Consider the following 20,016-nt stretch of genomic DNA (forward strand, 5'->3'; position numbering starts at 1 on the left):
CAAGCAATCATTTTGATTTCTTGGTTGAAGACAGCACACCAGCTGTATCTCCTCCTTTTGGATGATGCCTGTTCCTCTTTCACTGTGCTTGGGAAAGCATCACATCAGACAAATGGGTGCTCAGCACATTAAAGGAGGGATATGTTATCCAAAGAACGTCCTCCCTTTTCCCACCTTCTGTCCCTTTCTGAATTGAGAGTGATGGAAGAAGGTCCTTACCAACACAGGAAAAGGCTTCTATTCCCAATACTTCTTGCTCCCAAACAATCTGGTGGCCTTTCCCCCATTCTTCATCTAAGAAAGCAAATTCAGGATGATCCCCTTGCTTCTATTATCCCTTCCCTGGAGATGGGAAGTTGGTATGCTACCCTCAATTTACAGGACTCATCCTTCCATGTGGCAATATATCCTTGCCACAGGAAGTACCTTTGATTCATAGGAGGTACTAACCATTACCACTACACAGTGCTTCTCTTAAGATTGTCATCAGCTCCAAGGGTCTGCACCAAGTACATGGCAGCAGTAATAACCCACCTCTGCCATTTGGGCATTCAAAATTTCCTTAAGTCCAGCTCAGCAACACCAGTGCATGCCTGCCTTCAGCTCCTGGGCCACATGGCCTCATGCACATACATAACTCTGCATACCAGATTTCACCTTCACTGTCTGTAGGTATGGCTCCATTTGGTAATGTCATCTTTCCAGGTACCCCCTAGACATGCAGGTCTGTGTACCTGCATGAGTGCTTCAGTCTCTCAACTGGTGGTAGAACTCCCACAATGTACACGAAGAAGTGCCATTTTTGTTCCCAGAAGCAACTATGACTCTGGAAAGTCATCTACCAAAGTTTGGGGAACCTATCTCAGTCAACTCCAAACAAAAGCTCTTTGGTCACCCCTGGAAGTTTCACCTCCACATAAATGTATTGTAGCACCGAGCTATTCTTCGAGTCTGCAAAATGTTTGCCCACTGTCAAGAACCAGGTGGTACAAGTTCTTACACAGAACACCACTGTCTTGTTCTATCTGATCAAGCAGGGAGGTGCAAAATAGCCTCAACTGCACCAAGAGGGTATTCTCCTATGGAATTTATGCATTTGTCTCAACGTTTCCCTGAAGGCTTTTCATGAACAGTCAAGAAGGAAGGATGTTCTGCTTCAGATCTTCCACCACTAGGAGTACCAAGCAATAAACTTGTTTGTAACCAACCTGAATAACAAGTATATAAGATTTTGCTCCAGGGCAGGCCACATTCTGGGTTTCATCACAGATGCCTTTCTTCTTCCATGGTCCATTCATCTCCTATATCTGGCCCAATTCCTCTTATTCTGAGGTACACAGGAAGCTGAAGAGACAAACCAACTTTAATTCTTATTGGACCAGTGTGGCCAAGACAATACTGATTCACAGACCTACATCAGCTTTCTCTCTGTTTGCCAGTAACTTTACCACTTTACCACTGGTCGAGAATCTTTGGTCTAAGAACCAAGGCTACGTTACAGCATGGATCATCTGTGGTTGAATTCCTATGAGAAATTGTGCACCTGAGGGTTCAGAAAATCTTGGTGAACAGCAGAAAATAATCCACTAGCTCCACACACTCAGCAAACTGGAAGAGATTTTCAATTTGGTTGCAATCTCAATATTTATCGCCCCCATCTCATAGCAGTTGCAGATGTACTGGGCTATTTGTTGCCCCTGAAATTGTCAGGCCTTTCAGTTAGTTCTGTGAGAGTTCATCTGGGTTACATTTCTGTGCTACATCCACCAGTAATGTGTTTTCCGTTTTCTCTCTCTTGTTTCCCAGTCCTTGAAAGGTCTAGTCAATACTTACCCTCATGTGTCTGATCCTGTACTTGTATGGGATCTCAGTCTAGCCCTCTCCAAATTCATAGGACCTCTCTTCGAGCCTATGGCTATAACCTCACTATTGTTGTTGTCTATGCAGATGACTTTTCTGGTGGCCATTGCTCCTACTAGAATGGCTTCATAATTTCAAGCTCTTCTGCCAGGTCCTCCTTTTGTGGTTTTCCATAAAGGCAAAGTTTCCTTTAGACCACACCCTAAATGTATGCCTAAAATAGAGTCAGCTCTCCACCTGAAGCAAACCATTCATTTGCCGATGTTTTTTTTTCCCATAACCCCGTTCTTCTAAAGCTGAAGAAACACTTCATGTTTGTGAAGCAATGTTCCACTAGCTGATACCTGAATGGAAGTGTCATGGTCACTTGAGTAACGTGAGGTTTTTAAAGTGCAGCTTGACAAAGCCCTGGCTGGGCTGATTTAGTTGGGGTTGGTCCTGCTTTGATCAGGGGGTTGGACTAGATACCTCCTGAGGTCCCTTTCAACCGTAAACATCTATAATTCTATGATCGTCTGTACATACTTGTTCTGCTTATTATGCTATCACTCAAGCCTCTAGTAATGCCAGTTTTGGCAAGTTGGTGTTTCAGTCTCTGTTCAGATGATCCGAAGTCCCTTCCCCTACAACGGAACTGCTGATAAGTCACCTGCTGTGTAATGTATTATATGCACAGTCACTCAGACTTAAAAAAAAAAATTACTTGCCCATACTGTAACTGTTCTCCTTCAACAGTTGTTCTGCACACATAGACACATTCCACGACCCTCCCACTTTTCCTGCTCTTTCAGCAGTGCAAAGGATCAAAGAGGGAAGCAGCAGTCATGCCTCTTTTATGCCCTTGCTTGATAGCATGAGAAGAGCAGGAGCACATGTGCCCCTAGTTGTACTGCAGGCAGAAGTCTGACTCAAGTGCACTGGGTGCACAGACAGCGGCTATGGAACATATCTTGACGACATATGTGTGTGTGTATATATATATGTACACAACACATCTTGACGACACATGTATATGTGTGTGTGTGTATATATATATATGTGTGCACAACACATCTTGAAGAACAAGAATTACTGAACAGGTAAGTAACCGTTTTTTATTGTCATTTTAACATGACACATGAATTCTTTAAGGCAATCTGAACACAACACTCCAACCTGTGTAGGTATTGCTGTTAATTAGGTATTTGAATTAGTTGTACCTTTGACCTAGTGTTACTACAGAGAATAATAGTTTTGTTTTTGACTTAATCTATGTTTACTGCTGTTTTTAATCATTAACACAGAATACATCATTTCTATTTTAGTCCTCCTCGACCTCTGACAAACATGAATGATACCATGGTTACCCACATGTCCTCTGGAGCGCCCACTCCAACAAAAAGGTATGTGTACCTCACCATATTAACTGTTTACATCTTTGCGAGAGGTAAAAATAGAATGAATTTTGCATCACGGTTCATGTTCTGCTTTGTTTCAAATGCTACTGCCACTGCTCCAAGTGTGTTTGATAATCATAAAGCAAGGATTGATTGCTGCTGCTTTCTGATCTCTTTAAAGAGCGATTTTCTTTTATTGAGTAATTTTTACTACATAAATATGACTGAAGAAGTAACTAGCTGGTGCTAAAGTTTTATAGAGGGTATTTCCTCCAAAGCTGTTGAGAAAGACTGGTCTTGCTACATCTCAGGCTTTTCTATAGACAGTGCTCTCAGTGTTCCTTCCGTTTTGGTTGTATAGATGTAAAATAATTGTTTTGTTGCCTTTGTTAATGCTTGTTCTTCACACAAAGTGGAAATCAGTTGTGTAGTTTCTATTTGAGATTCCTGAGGCCTGGTCTGCATGGGGAAGGTGGGTTAGTTCATACTATTTGATGCACAGCGCTTAGTGCACAATGTGTACTAATAGCATGCACACAGGACAGCTGTGCACCGCTGAGCAGATGATGTGGCTGTAGCAGCGGCCCCTCCAGCAGCAGCAGCAGCGGAGGAAGAGGAGGATAAGGAAGGCGAGAGTGCCACCAAGCAGCTGCTGCTCCACAAGCTCTTCTTGGAGCAGCTTCACAGCACTCTTTTTGGGCTTGGGAAACCCGCATCAGTTGATGGGAGAGGATCATTCCGCAGACTTGGGATGACCAACAGGGTGACAGAATTTCAGGATGGTGAAGACAACCTTTTTGAGATCTGTGTTGAACTAGCCCTGGAGCTGCAGCAGCAGCATACCAGTTTGCTGTGCCCCATATCCACTGAGAAAGCGAATCATCATTCCCATCTGGCAGCCAACCATGCTGAAATGTTACCTGTCCATAGCCAGCCATTTTGGCTTAGGGAGATCAGCTGTTGTGATGCAGGTGTGTGATGCCACGCATAAGGTACTGTGGGACTGGCTTTTAAAGCTTGGTAATGCTCAGGAGATTATTGATGGCATTTCACACAAGGGGTTCCCAAACTGTATTGGGGTAATTGATGGAACCTATGTCCCTATTATTTGCTCCTGCACCACAGCTCAGAGTTTATAAACAGAAAGGAGTATTTCTACATGGTTGCTCCAAGACCTGGCTAGCCACCATGACAGGTTTACAAACATAAATGCAGGGTGATCAGGAAAGATCCACAGTGCTAGGATCTTTCAGAACTCTGCTCTGTTTACTTTCATGAATAAAGGAGACTTTGCCCCCAGAATCACTATGAACATTAATGGTGTAGAGAATGCTCTGATTATCTTGGGGGACCCAATTTATCTTCTGCTTCCCTGGCTAACGAAGCCATTCACAGACCACTTGGATGGAAGGAAGGAAGGAACTGTTTAACTAGTGCCTCAGTAGTTGCAGAATGACAGTGGAGTGTGTATTTGGCATTTGAAAAGAAGGTGCCTTTCTTTACGGGGGTACCTTGCCTAGGATTATAGCTGCATGTTGTATTTTGCAAAGCGGCTGTGAGCGTAAAGGAGAAAGCCTTAACGAGGGCTGGGAGGCTGAAGTGCGGAGACTTGCTCAGCAGTTTAAGCAGCCAGCTGAAAATGGACACAGCCTTGGCAATGCTGTCGGGGATGCCTATGGCTCTTACTTTGAGTCTCAGGCCTAAAAATGTGCAGCTGTACCTCCAGCTATTATCCCAGGGAGTGCAGTGGAGGGAGGGGATTAGATTGTGAGCACTGGAGTGTCTTTTATGGGTTTATTTTTTCTTGTGTCTGTGCTTTTATACTTTTATAAAAACCTATGACATGCAAAAAATTGGTTTTTTCTGTGTACTATGCTGTCAGAGATCCATAGCTTGCCCCAGCTTTTAAACAGTCCCTTGGAGGAACCCCTTCAGTATGCCAGACCCCAAGGAGTCCCACTCTTCCTTTACGGTAGGACACAGGACCTCTGAGACTGAGCTTCTGGGCTCCAGCACTCCTGCTTTGCACAGTGACTCCTGGTCAGAGATTTTTACACTCTTCAGGGATCAATGCACCTCCACAAGGATTTTCAGTGACACTAGGCAGCCATTTCAAAACAGAGCAGGATTTATTAGTCATCTGGAACAGAGAATTGGGAAGTCACAGAGAAATAAAGGTTAAGATGTAGTCCATTCTTGCCAAGCGAGCTTTCCACACAGCTGCATTACTGTGGAATCTGTTTTTGGTTCTCTCTGTCCCTCTGTCTCTTTAGCAATCCCAAGTGAGAACGGCTGTGTCTCTTCCAAAAGCCAGGTCTTATCCCAGCCACATGACACTTTCAGTCCATTGTCCAACTTCTGCAGACCCATACTGAGTTCATGTGCCCTGCCTACTGGAGATTCCCGTGTATAAGTGTCAATTGTTCAATCCTGCAAGATCTCATTGTCTGTGCAGACCCTCCATCAGTATGGCTCAATTTCAGCCAGTGCTTTAATGACTCATTCATTCCACCCCAAACAGTAACTTGAGACAATACCTTATGTTTCCTGCTCTGCCACAAGAGCCTTTTTACCCTTTTGCACCCACTCAGTAGCAATGCAAAGTACAGAGGGAAACTCAGTCTTGCATAGGACTCATAAGAATATTACAGAAAATTCACACTTTGTCACACATGCATTGCCGAGTCTTCTTGAATTAATTGTAATGGTTTTTATAATTAAACACAATATATTATATAACAACCAGAAATAAATCTTTAATTAAAACAACAATGAAACACAGCTTCAAAGTGACACAGTGCAGTGGAAGGCAGCACACATTACAACAGGGGGCTCCAATTCACAGGTGTGTGTACCTGTTGCCTCTGTCTCTTCTTGTTCTTCTGACTTCCAGTGTTGAGTGTCGGGGCTCAAAGTATCAGGTGCATTAGATGACACGAGAGCTGGGCTTTCAGGGCAATTTGTTTTTGGTGCCCTGAGCTTCAGCTGGGGAAAGGAATAGTATATGGGAGCACAGTTGTAGGGTTTCATTGGGGAAACACATGCCTGTGTTCCCAGTACCCTGTATTGTCCAGGGATTTCAGAAGATGGCTGGGCCATGGTTGAAGGCACTGGAATGTAAACAGCAGAATACAGACCCTGGAATTCAGAAAAGCAGTCTTTGACTCCCTCAGGGAGCTGATAGGCAGGATCCCCTGGGAGGCCAATGTGAGGGGGAAAGGAGTCCAAGAGAGCTGGCTGTATTTTAAAGAAACCTTATTGAGGGCGCAGGAACAAACCACCCCAATGTACAGAAAGAATAGCAAATATGGCAGGCACCCAGCTTTGCTTAAGAAAGAAGTCTTCAGTGAGATTAAACACAAAAGGGAAGCTTACAAGAATTGGAAACTTGGTCAGATAACCAGGGAGGAGTATAAATATACTGCTCAAACATGCAGGAGTGAAATCAGGAAGGCCAAAGCACAACTGGAGTTGCAGCTAGAAGGGACGTGAAGGGTAACGAGAAGGGTTTCTACAGGTATGTTAGTAACGACAAGAAGGTCAGGGAAAGTGTGGCCCCCTTACAGAAGGGGATGGCAACCTAGTAACAGATGATGTGGAGAAAGCTGAGGTACTCAATGCTTTTTTTGCCTCTGTCTTCACAGACAAGGTCAGCTCCCAAACGACTGCATTGGGCAGCACAGAACGGGGAGTAGATGAGCAGCCCTTAGTGCTGAAAGAACAGGTTCAGGACTATTTTGAAAGGCTGGACATGCACAAGTCCATGGGGCCAGATGCAGTTCTGCAGAAACGGACCTGGAGGTTACAGTGGATAAGAAGCTGGATATGAGTCAGCAGTGTGCCCTTATTGCCAAGAAGGCTAACGGCATATTGGGTTGCATTAGTGGGATCATTGCCAGCAGATGGAGGGAAATTATTATTCCCTTCTATTTGGCCCTGGTGAGGCCACATTTGGAGTGCTGTGTCCAATTTTTGGCCTCCCACTACAGCAGGGATGTAGACAAATTGGAGAGAGTCCTGCAGAGGGCAACAAAAATGACTAGGGGGCTGGAGCACATGACTTATGAGGAGAGGCTGAGGGAACTGGGCTTGTTTAGTTTGCAGAAGAGAAGAGTGAGGGGGGATTTGATAGTGCCTTCAGCTACCTGAAGGGGGGGGTTCCAGGGAGAATGGGGCTAAACTGTGCTCAGTGGTAGTAGATGACAGAACAAGGAACAATGGTCTCAAATTGCAGTGGGGGAGGTCTAGGTTGGCTGTTAGGAAAAAGTTTGTCACTAGGAGGGTGGTGAAGCACTGGAATGGGTTACCTAGGGAGGTGGTGGAAACTCCATCCTTAGACGTTTTTAAGGCCTGGCTTGCCAATCGCTGGCTGGGATGATTTAGTTGGGGTTGGTCCTGCCTTGAGCAGGGGGTTGGACTAGATGACCTCTTGAGGTCCCTTCCAACCTTAGTCTTCTATGCATGTCTGTGTGCCCACTAGCAGCATTTGCTGCAGCAGAGCATTCTGTTTGTGTATTGCGTCTAGGAGTTGCCACTATATCTTTGTCTTTTTTAACATGGCCACGCTGTCTCTGCAACGCTTTCTCTGGTATCTCTCAGACCTCAAATACAGCCTCCAACCCACTATTATTGTAATTTTGAAATATTGTTGTTAAATAATAACATAAATGGTCCCCCTAATCCAGACAGCATCACAGTACCAATGTGAGATTCCTAAAGATAGCTACAGCACTCAGCCCCAGGTTTTAAGAATGTGAAATTCCTTCCCAAATCTAGAGGGACATGGTATGGAACATACTCTCAGAAGTCTTATAAGAGTTGCAGAAACTATTGAAGCCAAACCACCAAAAAAGAAATCAGCCTTCTGTTAGTAGCATCTGACTCAGATGATGAAAATGAACATGCATTAGTCCACACTACTTTGAATCATTATCGAGCAGAACCCCTCATCAGCATGGAAACACGTCCTCTGGAATGGTGGTCAAAGCATGAAGGGGCATACAAATGTTTAGCATATCTGGCACATAAATACCATGCAATGCCAGCTACAACAGTGCAATGCAAATGTCTGTTCTCACTTTCAGGTGACATTGTAAATAAGAAGCAGGCAGCATTATCTCCCATAAATGTAAACAAATGTGTTTGTCTTGGCGATTGGCTGAACAAGAAGTAGGACTGAGTGGACTTGTGGGCTCTAAAGTTTTATGTTGTTTTATTTTTGAGTGCAGTTATGTAAAAGAAAATCCTTCATTTGTAAGTCACACTTTCATGATAAAGAGATTGCACTACAGTATTTGTATGAGGTGACTTGAAAAATGCTATTTCTCTTGTTAACAGTGCAACTATTTGTAATAAAAAATAATAATGTAAAGTGAGCACCATACACTTTGTATTCTGTGTTGTCATTGAAATCAATATGTTTTAAAATATATCTTGACTTTAGCAAAGATTTTGATACAGTCTCCCACACTACTCTTATCAGCAAGTTAAACAAGTATAAGTTGGATGAATGGACTATAAAATGGATAGGGAGCTGGCTAGATCATCGGGCTCAACGGGTAGTGCTCAATCGCTCCATGTCTAGCTGGTAGCCAATCACAAGCAGAGTGCCCCAGTGGTCAGTCTGAGGGCCGGTTTTGTTCAACATCTTCATTAATGATCTGGAGGATGAGGTAGATTGCACCCTCAGCAAATTTGCAGATGACACTAAACTAGGTGAGTGGTAGATACACTGAGAGGTAGGGATAGGATACAGAGTGACCTAGACAAATTGGGGGATTGGGACAAAAGAAATCTGATGAGGTTCAACAAGGACAAGTGCAGAGTCCTCCACTTAGGACAGAAGAATCCCATGCACAGCTACAGACTGGGGACCGATGAGCTAGGCAGCAGTTCTGCAGAAAAGGACCTGGGGGTAACAGTGGATAAAAATCTGGATATGAGTCAGCAGTGTGCCCTGGTTGCCAAGAAGGCTAACAGCATATTGGGCTGCATTCGTAGGAGCATTGCCAGCAGATGGAGGGAAGTGATTATTCCCCTCTATTCGGCATTGGTGAGGCCGCATTTGGAGTATTGTGTCCATTTTTGGGTTCCCCACTACAAAAAGGATGTGGACAAATTGGAGAGAGTCCAGCAGAGGGCAACAAAAATGATTAGGGGACTGGAGCACAAGACTTATGAGGAGAGGCTGAGGGAACTAGGCTTGTTTAGTCTGCAGAAGATTAGAATGGGGGGATTTGATAGCAGCCTTTAACTACCTGAAAGGGGGTTCCAGGGAGGATGGAGCTAGGCTGTTCTCAATGGTAGTAGATGACAGAACAAGGAGCAACGGTCTCAAGTTGCAGTGTGGGAGGTCTAGGTTGGTGATTAGGAAAAAGTTTTTCCCTAGGAGGGTGGTGAAGCACTGGAATGGGTTACCTAGGGAGGTGGTGGAATCTCCATCTTTAGAGGTTTTTAAGATGAGGCTTGACAAAGCCCTGGCTGGGATGATTTAGCTGAGGTTAGTCCTGCTTTGAGCAGGGGGTTGGACTAGATACCTCCTGAGGTCCCTTCCAACTCTGATTCTATGATTCTATGAAAATGCAGAAAACATCCAAAATATTTATATAGAATACCGTTTATTATTATTTAATAGTGCAATTAAAACTGTGATTAATCACAATTATTTTTAATTTCATGATTAATCACGATTAATTTTTTCAGTTGTTTGACAGCTCTATGGAGCCCCTGACCATTTTCAGACCTGACTAAGCATCCTGTAAAGACACCCTGAGTCGAAATACCATTTTAATTCGAGTTGAATTTGGGTTTCTGTTCAGTAGCTTTATATTTGTGAATTAATGTATGCATGTTCATATGGAGAGCCCTTCGGAAAATCAGTTGATCAAGTATTTGTTTCTTTCATTCTTGTTGAAGCCTGTTTTTGCAGTACACAGGAGTCTCCAGTGAGCCAGAGTCTCCTACTTGTCCAAAGCTGTATATCAATTAATATTCCCTGCAGGGAATGAGAAGCTAAATGTAAAAGGATCTTCATATATTTTATTGACGAGGTATATGAAAAAGGCAAGGAAAATCCCCCAGGTCACTGCTGCAACCTAATTTCCAGCTGCAGTCATTCGGACAAAACAATAAAACCCCCAAGTAGTTCTCTTCTACTTTCTGGGAGAAAACAAGTTGGTTTCTGTTGTAGCTCTGAATTAGCTACATTAAAAGTACTTCAGTATTTATTTCTCTAAATAAGTGACTCTTGTAGTTTTCGCAAACACTGTACAACATGCATTACCTTGTCTGACTTCAGTAAGGATGGTTTTTGCTGAGCAAAGATTTTGCAAGTGTAAACTTGTCCCAGGGCCTATGCTTTACAGACAGTCTCATGTAGACGTCCTCAGAGAGTAAGGGTGGCCAAACGGTAGCCCATGGAGTTTTCTCACTTACTGGGTTTGAAGTTACTTTGTGGACAAGATCGCTCAGATCCAATATGAGCTATTGACATCTATGGTAGTATAATCTGTTCCCAATAGAACAAACCCAATCTTCTCTGCTTCAAATTCAGCCTGCTGAATTGCTAGGGGGATATATATTTGTAACCTGTGGGCTAGGTCCATGTCCTTCCTAGCTGCTGAAGGCCAACAAGGCATTGTTGGACCAACTACTGGAAATGATAGTTTGTGCCTCTGACTGTTGACCAATATATGCTGGCTAGCATGTGTGTGTATATATATATATATGTGTATATATATATATATATATATATATATATATATATATATATATATATATATATATATATATATATATATATATATATATATGTATTATTTGTACCATATATACTTTAGCATGCATTAAGCACAAATATTATAGCAGTTATATAGCCGGAATTGGCCTATATCTTCACTAGAATCCTGTTCTCTTATGGTAAGTATCCCGTAACACTTTGCATTAGCTGAAGTAAGCTGTGGCTTAAGTAGATAGCAAAGTTGTCAGGATCAGGAGAAATGATTATTTTACCAGGCAGGGAGTTATTTTCACAGTCCAGTACTGAAATGTCCCAAAGGAAGAGGACAAGATAAATGATTGTTCTACCTTAGTACAAACCTAGGAGGTGCCTTTGCCCTCCCTTCCCCCCACCCCCAGCCCGCTACCTGGAATGCTTGTGTTCAGACCAAAGAGATATGGGGTACACCATGGTACCAGAAAAACAAGGTAGAAAGCTGATTGGTTAAATTGAGTTTCAGATAATGTATACAGTGCCTTTTAATTGTAAATAGGTAAGGTATAAAAAGATTGCTTTAGGGGTGTAACTTTGGGAGTACACCCTCTGCGTAAGGTGAATGTAACAGTGCTGCACAATATGGCTTCCTGAGGACTATTCTAGTACAGGAAAAAGGTTCTAAACAATATTATTATTGGCTTATAGCAATAAACCTGACTGACATTGGTTATTTGGTCTCTTGAATATGTATCATATGAACCAAAGTGTGGTCAAGTAATAGGCTATACAATTTATCAACAGTGAGGAAGGGCAAGAATTTATAAATAGGAATAACAATATTTTTTTCGTGCTGTACTTATCCTCTTGCAGAGGGGATAGTTTCTTCAACAAGGGCCAAACAATCTCTTGACATAGATAATCTGTCCAATTTTTGCTCCAACCTGAATCTCCCTCATTTGGTGAAGTTTACTGAGAAGATTGTAGGAAGCTGTAGTGATATCTAGCGTCGTCTTGTCACTGAGCACAATCTGTTTTGTTTTAGGTCTTGCTATAGTGTGTCAACAGGCACTGTTGGTATTGATTGATCTTCTTGTGTTGAATGAGGGTCGGTTGTCGATACTTATTATTTTACATCTGCCTTTGATGCAGTTGACCATGATATGGTGTAGACATGCCTAAAAACTGTAGCAGGGGTTAACGGCCACTTTTGAGTGACTCCAGTCCTTTCTTTCTGAAAGAGGGTAGTATTAGACTGTTTGTCATCTCTTCCAAAGACACTCTTATGTGGCATTCTGCAGGATTCTCCTTGTTAACATATAGATAAGGTTGTTGGGAGATGAGAGCTAGTGAGGAGGTGTAGATTGCTATGTTTTCAGTATACTTATGACACCCAGCTTTAAATCTAGTCAGAATGAGATACCCTATTTCCAGTAGAGATTGGCGCATGGCTGGCTGCTGAGACTCAATCCAGGTAAGACTGAATGTGTGTTTACATGCCGGAAGAAAAAGCCAGAGAAAATTATATCTTATCTTGTTAATTATCTGATTTGGAAATTGCTGCTAGCATCGAATGCAGCAGCCTGTTTTATTAAGTGGTGTTTCATTTACTGATTTCATTGCCATGGTCTGCACTGGCTGTGGGGTGATTTCTTGGCAACTTTCAAGGTGTGTTTTCTGATCTATAAAGCCTTAAACAATATTGGGTCCGGTTTATCTGAATACCTCTTTCTTTGTTTGACGCTTTGACAGGTACCATAATACGGGTATAAAGTCTGTGGTAAGAGCTCGCGCTATAACCTGTTGGTGGTTGGAGGCATGGTGTGCTCTGTGAGGGGACTGAGGCCCTGAAACTCACTCTCTTCCTTCGCTTGCCAAAGTCTGGATTTGGAACGTTAGGACACATTGCATTTGTTTCCAAAGGCATTTCCTGTGGGTGTGGAATTGAGCAGGCTTGAATATATGACGAGGGAGTCTTGAAAGGAGGCTGGTGTCAGGAAGGTCTCCTGGAGATCTGTTTTTAAGAGTTTCATGCATTTTTATGTCTCTAGTCTTTTTTATGTGTAATTTGCCTGAAGCATGTAATAGGCACAGTTAAACTGAAATAAATAAATAAAAGCCGAATATTTTTACAGAACTTTACATGTTATGAAAGCTAATCTGAAAGTTAATGCATGCATGCAAAATATAGCATACACAGAAAGAACATAAAATGCCAGGTCTATAGTCTTTTTAGTCAGAATTAAATAGTAATATTTTGCTCTTCTATGGCATTTTTCATCCAAGGATGTAAAAGGACTTTCCAAACATTCAAGAAGTGTCTTGGACTCTCTCTAGTAAGATAGGTAAATAATGTGAAAGGATCCTTTCAATCACACCCAAAATGCCGTTGCTGTTAGACAAATCAATGGTATTGCAGTATAATGCTAAGGACAAGAAGTAAAGAATCAAATCTCAATTCATACAGCAGAGGTAGTTTTAATAGGCAGATTGTAAATTACCCAAGCTCTGACTGCCAGACGCTGGGACTGGATGACAGGATGGATCACTCGATAAATTACCCTGTTTTGTTAATTCCTTCTGAAGCGTCTGGCATTGGCCACTGTCAGAAGGCAGGATTCTGGGCTACATGAACCATTGGTCTTGATTTAGTATGGCTGTTCTTATGTTCTAAAATAGAATTTGGCCAGTAGGTAAATATGCCTGTTCTTCAGCAACTGTATGTGACCAGGACAATGGTTTTTGTTCTCTCACAAATGATGACAGCGCAATGTCCTCTCCCAAAACTCCATATTAAATACCACCTAAATGCTGATCTGGACCAAACATGCTTAACCTGAAAGAACTGGTCATTGCACAAGTTGTTATATTCTTTATTTTTCGGTTTGCTTCACTATGTCATAAAGTTTTTAAAATGGTATCTTGCATATGAATGCATAGTAATATTTTTGATAAGATGGGTTTTTGGTGGCAGTTTCCTGATGTTCTTATGACACAGTGCATATGTTCATGAATTGTGAATTGTATTAAAATAGGTTTTTCGCACATCTCATTTCATACATAATTTTAATGTGTGTCACTCAAAGGGGCAAGAGTTCCACATGACCCTTTGTCTCACCAAATGTCTGTCTTGTGCAGGACGTAGTGACCCCAATCTCACTATATTCAGAGCTAAATGAAAAAATCAAACGCTTTGCCCACACTTTCCTGCGATAATGCCTCTCACTCATACCTATAATATTTTTGTTTAAATAAAGCCTGTCTGTGTCTGGATCTGTTGCTAGATCAGGCAGTGGAAGAGGGGCTGCCGTCTCCTCTCCATTGCCAATAGGAAGCAGCAGAGAATGAGACAGTTGAGCTGCTCAGTTTAGCTCCTGGAGGTGTGGGATGGGGCCCACCTCCTGCTTCCTCAGTTTGGGTGCATCTCATTGGTGGAGGGAGCTTATATATTTTTAGGAGTGGTAACAAGTTGTGTGATGTCACTTGTTTCTGATGGCTGCATCCTTCCCTCTGTGCTGGTACTGCTAAAAGGACGGAAAGGAGAGAATGAAATTCCAGAGTTTGCATAGGGCCTTTTAACTCTTTCCAGCTACAGTAATGTTTATTCTGGTCTGGGGTTGGGAGAGAGAGCTTTTCTTTTGTTTTGTCCCGTTGTTGCTCTCAGGAACAAGGAAATCGCCTCCACTGAAGAATCATAGAATGATAGGACTGGTAGGGACCTTGAGAGGTCTTCTAGTCCAGTCGCCTGCACTTATGGCAGGACTGAGTATTATCTAGACCACCCCTGAAAGTGTTTCTTTAACCTGCTCTTAAAAATCTCCAGTGATGCAGATTCCACAACTTCCCTAGGCAATTTATTCCAGTGCTTATTACAAACAAGAATGCCTTGTTTGTAATAAGAAGCCATACATTTAATATATTTTTAATGTCTGAGCTGAATTTAATTATAAATTGAAGATTGAAAAAATCCTTGTCACATAGCACCACTCAGTGCACCTCTCTTACATGAGTTTCAGTGTCAATTTCACCCTCCGTGTCCCTTGCAATCACTAGGGTAAAGGCCAGTATCCAGAGTGGCCGTGAACTTTTCAGGCTCTAGGATTTCTCTAACCATATTTTGCATCAGGCAAGGACCATAACTTCAGTTTATAAAATGCTATAGACCAGGAGTGGGCAAAATACGGCCCACAGCCTGGATCCGGCCTGTCTAACATTTCTGTCCGGCCTGCCATGCAGGGATGAAAGCAGGCCCACCCAATCTGTTGCTTCTGCTGCCGATGCTCTTCTTAAGCTACCCTGGAGCATCAGGCAGCTTTTGGCTGGTCACTACGTGAACTTCCGGCTTCCAGTCACGTGGCTGGAAGCAGGAAGTTCAGGAAGCGACCAGCCGAGAATCACTAAGCTGCCCAACGCTCCAGTTGCCAAGGTAACTGGAACATCGGGCAGCTTAGTTTCTCGGCCAATCGCTTCCTGAACTTCCTGCTTCCAGTCATGTGACCGTAAACCAGAAGTGGCCCAGGCCCACAACGACATACCAAAATTCATGGAGTGGCCCCTCTGTGAAAATTATTGCCCACCCCTGCTGTAGACAGAATTAGGTTAGACAGTTTTCTATTAAACAAAAGATTCTGCAATAGAGGTGTATCCAGACAGGGTTGCTTATATAGGTCAATCTTCACTTTGGAATTTTCTGACATCTGAGTACTCCTCTTTGCAGATTTAACTTTCTTTCTTTTTTTAATTTAATTTCCTAGGCTTTTTTAAAAAAAGAAACTTCTGTACTGTGGATGTTAATGTTAGACAGCAGTAGAACCCTCTGTGTTGTACAAGATGTGTACTGAGTAAGATAAGGGTTATTCGTAAAATGGTATATAGAATAGGGGCATTTAGAATGGAAATGCTTAAACAACCTTGACTAAAAGATGTTGCTATACATACCAGCTCTTAGACAACAAAACAGAGTATTCATTTTTATCTCAGATAAATGCAGATAATCATCTACAACAGTGTTTCTTAACCTGGAGTTTTAGAGGGGTCGCAAGTGCAGAGCTGGTATTGGGGGTGGCAAGAAAGGTAATTGCCTGGAGCCACAGGGGCGCCATGAAACTAAGTTACATGCCTCAGCCCTGTGGGGGTGGGACTCAGGCTTCAGGGATACAGTAGTTTGGAAAGGTTAAGAACCACTGATCTACACCATAGCAGACCCTTCTAGTGCAGAAGTCATTCTCTGATTTCTACAGCCAAGGAGCCTTTCAGGACAATTGGAAATGTCTTTCGTATCAGACTAAATTACCTTTAGTTTGTTTATTAAGGTAACTGTGGCCATAGCTGCTTTCTTGTTGTCCTGGGAAAGCTGGATCACCCTTCCTCCGGGAATTCTACTCCCAGGTACCAACAATACTCAACTAGGATAATGACATTTCAAATTTTGGTTATCTTTTTTTATACCCCACAAACATCAAGTGGTTTTCTCAGCAACTGTAGCCAACACAACACATTTAACATAGATGCTATAGAAATTAAATACACAGTGAGATATTAATCTTTCTAGTGCAGAAAATGGGGTGGGGCTCCCCACTGAGCCCCCAAAATCCTTGCACACACTCACATTATGGTTGAAACATCCATAAAACTGTTAATGTCTACAAAGAAATTATTTTTCCAACCTAAATGATAAAGAATAAAAAAGGCTAGGATCACCTTACTGCACAGCATCCAAACAACCTTCCTCTCTTTCACCTTCAAGGTCCTTGAGCATGGTGTATTGCTGCCTCTGTTTCGTCTCTTCCAGCTCTTTCCTGGATATTCTGCAATTTGGCTTTTGTCCACAGCACTTCATCAAGACTTCTGTTACAGAGGTCACTAATTATCTGCTCTTGGCAGTGCCAGGGTCTCGTTTCTGTCTTTATTTCTTTGTCCTTATCCTCTTCCCCCGCTGCTTTCAACACCATTGATTCCTGTCTCCTGGGCTTTTGCAGATCTATGCTTGACTGGCTGTCCTCCAACCTTCTCATCAACCTTTGGGAAACCACCTCTATCCTACCTCTTCGTTTGAGTACTTCAGAGCTGTGTTATTAATGCTGTTCTTTTTTGCACTCTAGCCCTGGGTAGTCTCGTTTGCTTTCCTGGCTTCGGTTACTTTTTCTACACTGATAATTCTCAAATGTGCCTCTCTCCCACTTTGTTCCCACATCTGCACTTTTCTCTTTGAGTTTTCCTCCTGGATGTCCAGCCACCAACTTCAGCTGAGCATGACTAAAACTGAGCTCTTCATCTTACACTCAAACACACGTGTGCACACCCTCCCTTCATTTCTTTTAGCTCTGTTGGCAATTCTGTCATTCTGCCCTTGATCCTGGTGTGATATTTGACTCCTCCCACATTGTTGTTGTTTATATCCTGGTAGCACCTAGATGCCCTAATCAGAACCAGAGCCCAATTGTGCTAGGCATAAGACATAATTCCTTCCATGACAAGCTGACAACTCTAGTTTAAGACATGATGCAGTGAGTAAATGTGACGAGCAATAGGAGGAAAGAGCAGGGAAGGATGAGGGTAATAGTCATATGATTGTATTATTGTAGTGTCTAGGAGCCCGAGTTATGGACTAGGACCCCACTGTGCTAGGCATTGGACAAACGCAGAACTAAAGGAAGTCCATGCTCCAAAGGGAAGTCCCTGTTGCTTACAGTCTAGGTTTTAAGATGAGAAAACAAATGGATACAAACAGACAGCTAGGGAAGTACAAAGAAACAGTGAGACAATATTGGTCAGTATGATGGGCAGTGGTCTCAGCACACCTAACTGTTGAGAATTTTTCTGTAGGCATAACAGAAAAGGAGGGGTTTGAAAGTTAATGAGTTAGTTTTGCAGACGTTTACAGTGAGATCCTCCCAAGCACGAGGGGCAGCATGGGAGAAAGCATGAAGGTGTTTGTTTTAAAATGTAACAAGTGGGTGATGAAGGCTAGGACCAGTTAGAGATGGAAGTTAACTTTTCGATAGCAAATGAGAGATGACTGGTAGGGTGGGGATACAGCCATGAAGGGCTTTGAAAGCATAACTCATATACACGATTGAACAAGGCACAACACTAAATTGTAACTTTTTTTAAATAAAAATTTGCCACCCTTTAAATACTTGGATAACTAATACCTGTGAATGTTTATTTGTAAGTGGGGATGTTTTGTTATTGTAGGAGATTATGGCGCTTTGGGGAGAGGGGTGCTTATGAGGAAGGTGGAATAGGAAGGGTATGAGGGAAGAGTGGGGAAAATGGTGAGAGGAAAGGTCAGGAAGACAAGAGCAGGAGGATTAGACAGGGATATCAATTCAGTACTGCAAATGTCTGCGAAGCATCCAGAATTTAAGACTCATGTCAAAGGTTAAATGTGTGGGTTTAAAAAACAAAGCTTACAATGGTTTATCTCCCTCCTGCCCTGCTGCCAGTGCTGATGCTCTTCAGCTTCTGCAGGACTCCTCAGGGGTTTAAAGCTCAGACCTCTGCAGCTTGATGCTGGCAGTCAGTGGGAGCTGCATGGTAAGGATGTGTGGGAACATCCACTGAGACCTGGTGGTCCCCTTGTGCTCTGCGCAGGGAGAGGGACAGAGCAGGGCATAGGAGTCAGACTGACTGCCTTGCATCCCTGTTGCTACAGTTGCTCTGGGAGTCCTGGGAGAGCAGAGGACCTTGGAGCAGACACTTGACTAATCCTGCTACTACTTTCTTTAATAATATCTCCGAACTGTGTCCCAGTTCCCAAAACGTTGTTTTATATTTAAGTCATTTCTCACCTCAGCTACTGCAATCTTCTTTAATGGCTTCTTCAGTTCTCCAGTGGCATCCTTTATGTCTATCTAGCATGCTGCCGTTGAAGTATGTTTCTCCCTCATTGCTCCAGTAGTGCCTTGCTCCTACCCCTGAGACACTTCATTGGGTCCCCATTTCCTTTCTCATCACATTCAAATGCCTCATCTCCATTTCATATCCTTTTATGGTTCCTTTTTGCCTACATCTCTTCTCTAGTTACCTGGTAGTTTCTGGCCCTCAGATCTATTGTATTAATTTAGATGAAAAAAAGAGATCAAAGAGTCAAAGGAGTTAACAGGGCCCTGAAACTGTCCAACATTAAGCAGTTTTAAACAGGGTTCAGTGTTTGGTGTACAGAGAGCTTAGCAGGCTTAGTATCATGGCAAACACTATTAAAATTGTTTTTAACCTTTTATTAAAGATATGGCAAAAAAAGGAAAAACAAGTAAAGCATTTGAAATATAAAGTATTAAGTAAGGCTTTTATTCTGGCAACATCCCGTGTTCCCCTTCCCTTTAGCTGTAGAGAGTTTTAAAAGGAAAAAGCTCCTTGCTTGACAGTCTTTTAGATGGTATTAAAGATGGTAATAACTGTTCTTTTGGAGAAAAGAGAAAGAGTTAGGTTGAGATGGACAGGAGCATTGTGACTGCTGTTGTTGTTAAAGTCCTATTCCGTTTCCTAGAAGACAAAACAAGACACACACACACACAAGAAGGGAGAGAAAATAACAGCAAAGGGAGAAAATGTAGCTTCTGTCTCTGGCATTGACGCTCATTTGCAGTCTCACTGGAAAAACACAGGCACAGCATGCGGCTTATCAGCCACTCTGAGACCTGACAAACTTGTACCAGTGTTGGTGCTGTTTTGGATATTGCTTTCGGCTGCCTTTTTGGTCACAGGATTACAGCGGTGTTGCAAAATACACAGTCTTGGCCAACTAACCCAGATTTTTATTAAACAGAAGTGAAAAGAAAAGAAAGTGAGGAAGGGAAAAACCCATACAATCGGGAGTTGGGGGTGTGTGACGAAGTCTCACATGCCCGGTGGCATTCAGGATTGAGCTGAAGTTGGTGCAGGTGGTGATGTCATTTGGCTCACTCTCTCTGGTCTGGTCTAGTTAGGGCTAGGATGAAGAAGGTCTGAGGTCTCAGGGCACGGTGAGGGTAATAGCCATCAGGGTGAACCTTGTTCCATCCCCTTTTTTGTCTTCCAGTTAGCCAGCATCTGTCCTTCTTTTTCCCCCAAAAGATCTTGTCTTTT

The 20,016-nt window shown here is 42.7% G+C and overlaps 1 protein-coding gene across 4 annotated transcripts in view; it reads left to right on the forward strand.

Moving 5' to 3' along the window:
* DTNB (dystrobrevin beta) overlaps positions 1–20,016 on the forward strand; it is a 326,819-nt gene that overhangs the window by 176,379 nt on the left and 130,424 nt on the right. For all 4 annotated transcript variants that reach the window (XM_067550478.1, XM_067550479.1, XM_067550480.1 and 1 more), the window contains one exon: positions 3,165–3,242. In XM_067550478.1, coding sequence (XP_067406579.1) covers positions 3,165–3,242 — 78 coding nt within the window. The remainder of the gene's footprint in view (positions 1–3,164; positions 3,243–20,016) is intronic.

This window comes from Emydura macquarii, unplaced genomic scaffold, assembly GCF_026122565.2.
Source record: "Emydura macquarii macquarii isolate MOO-44397 ecotype Brisbane River unplaced genomic scaffold, CSIRO-AGI_Emac_v2 contig_1300, whole genome shotgun sequence".
NCBI classification, from domain to species: domain Eukaryota; kingdom Metazoa; phylum Chordata; order Testudines; family Chelidae; genus Emydura; species Emydura macquarii.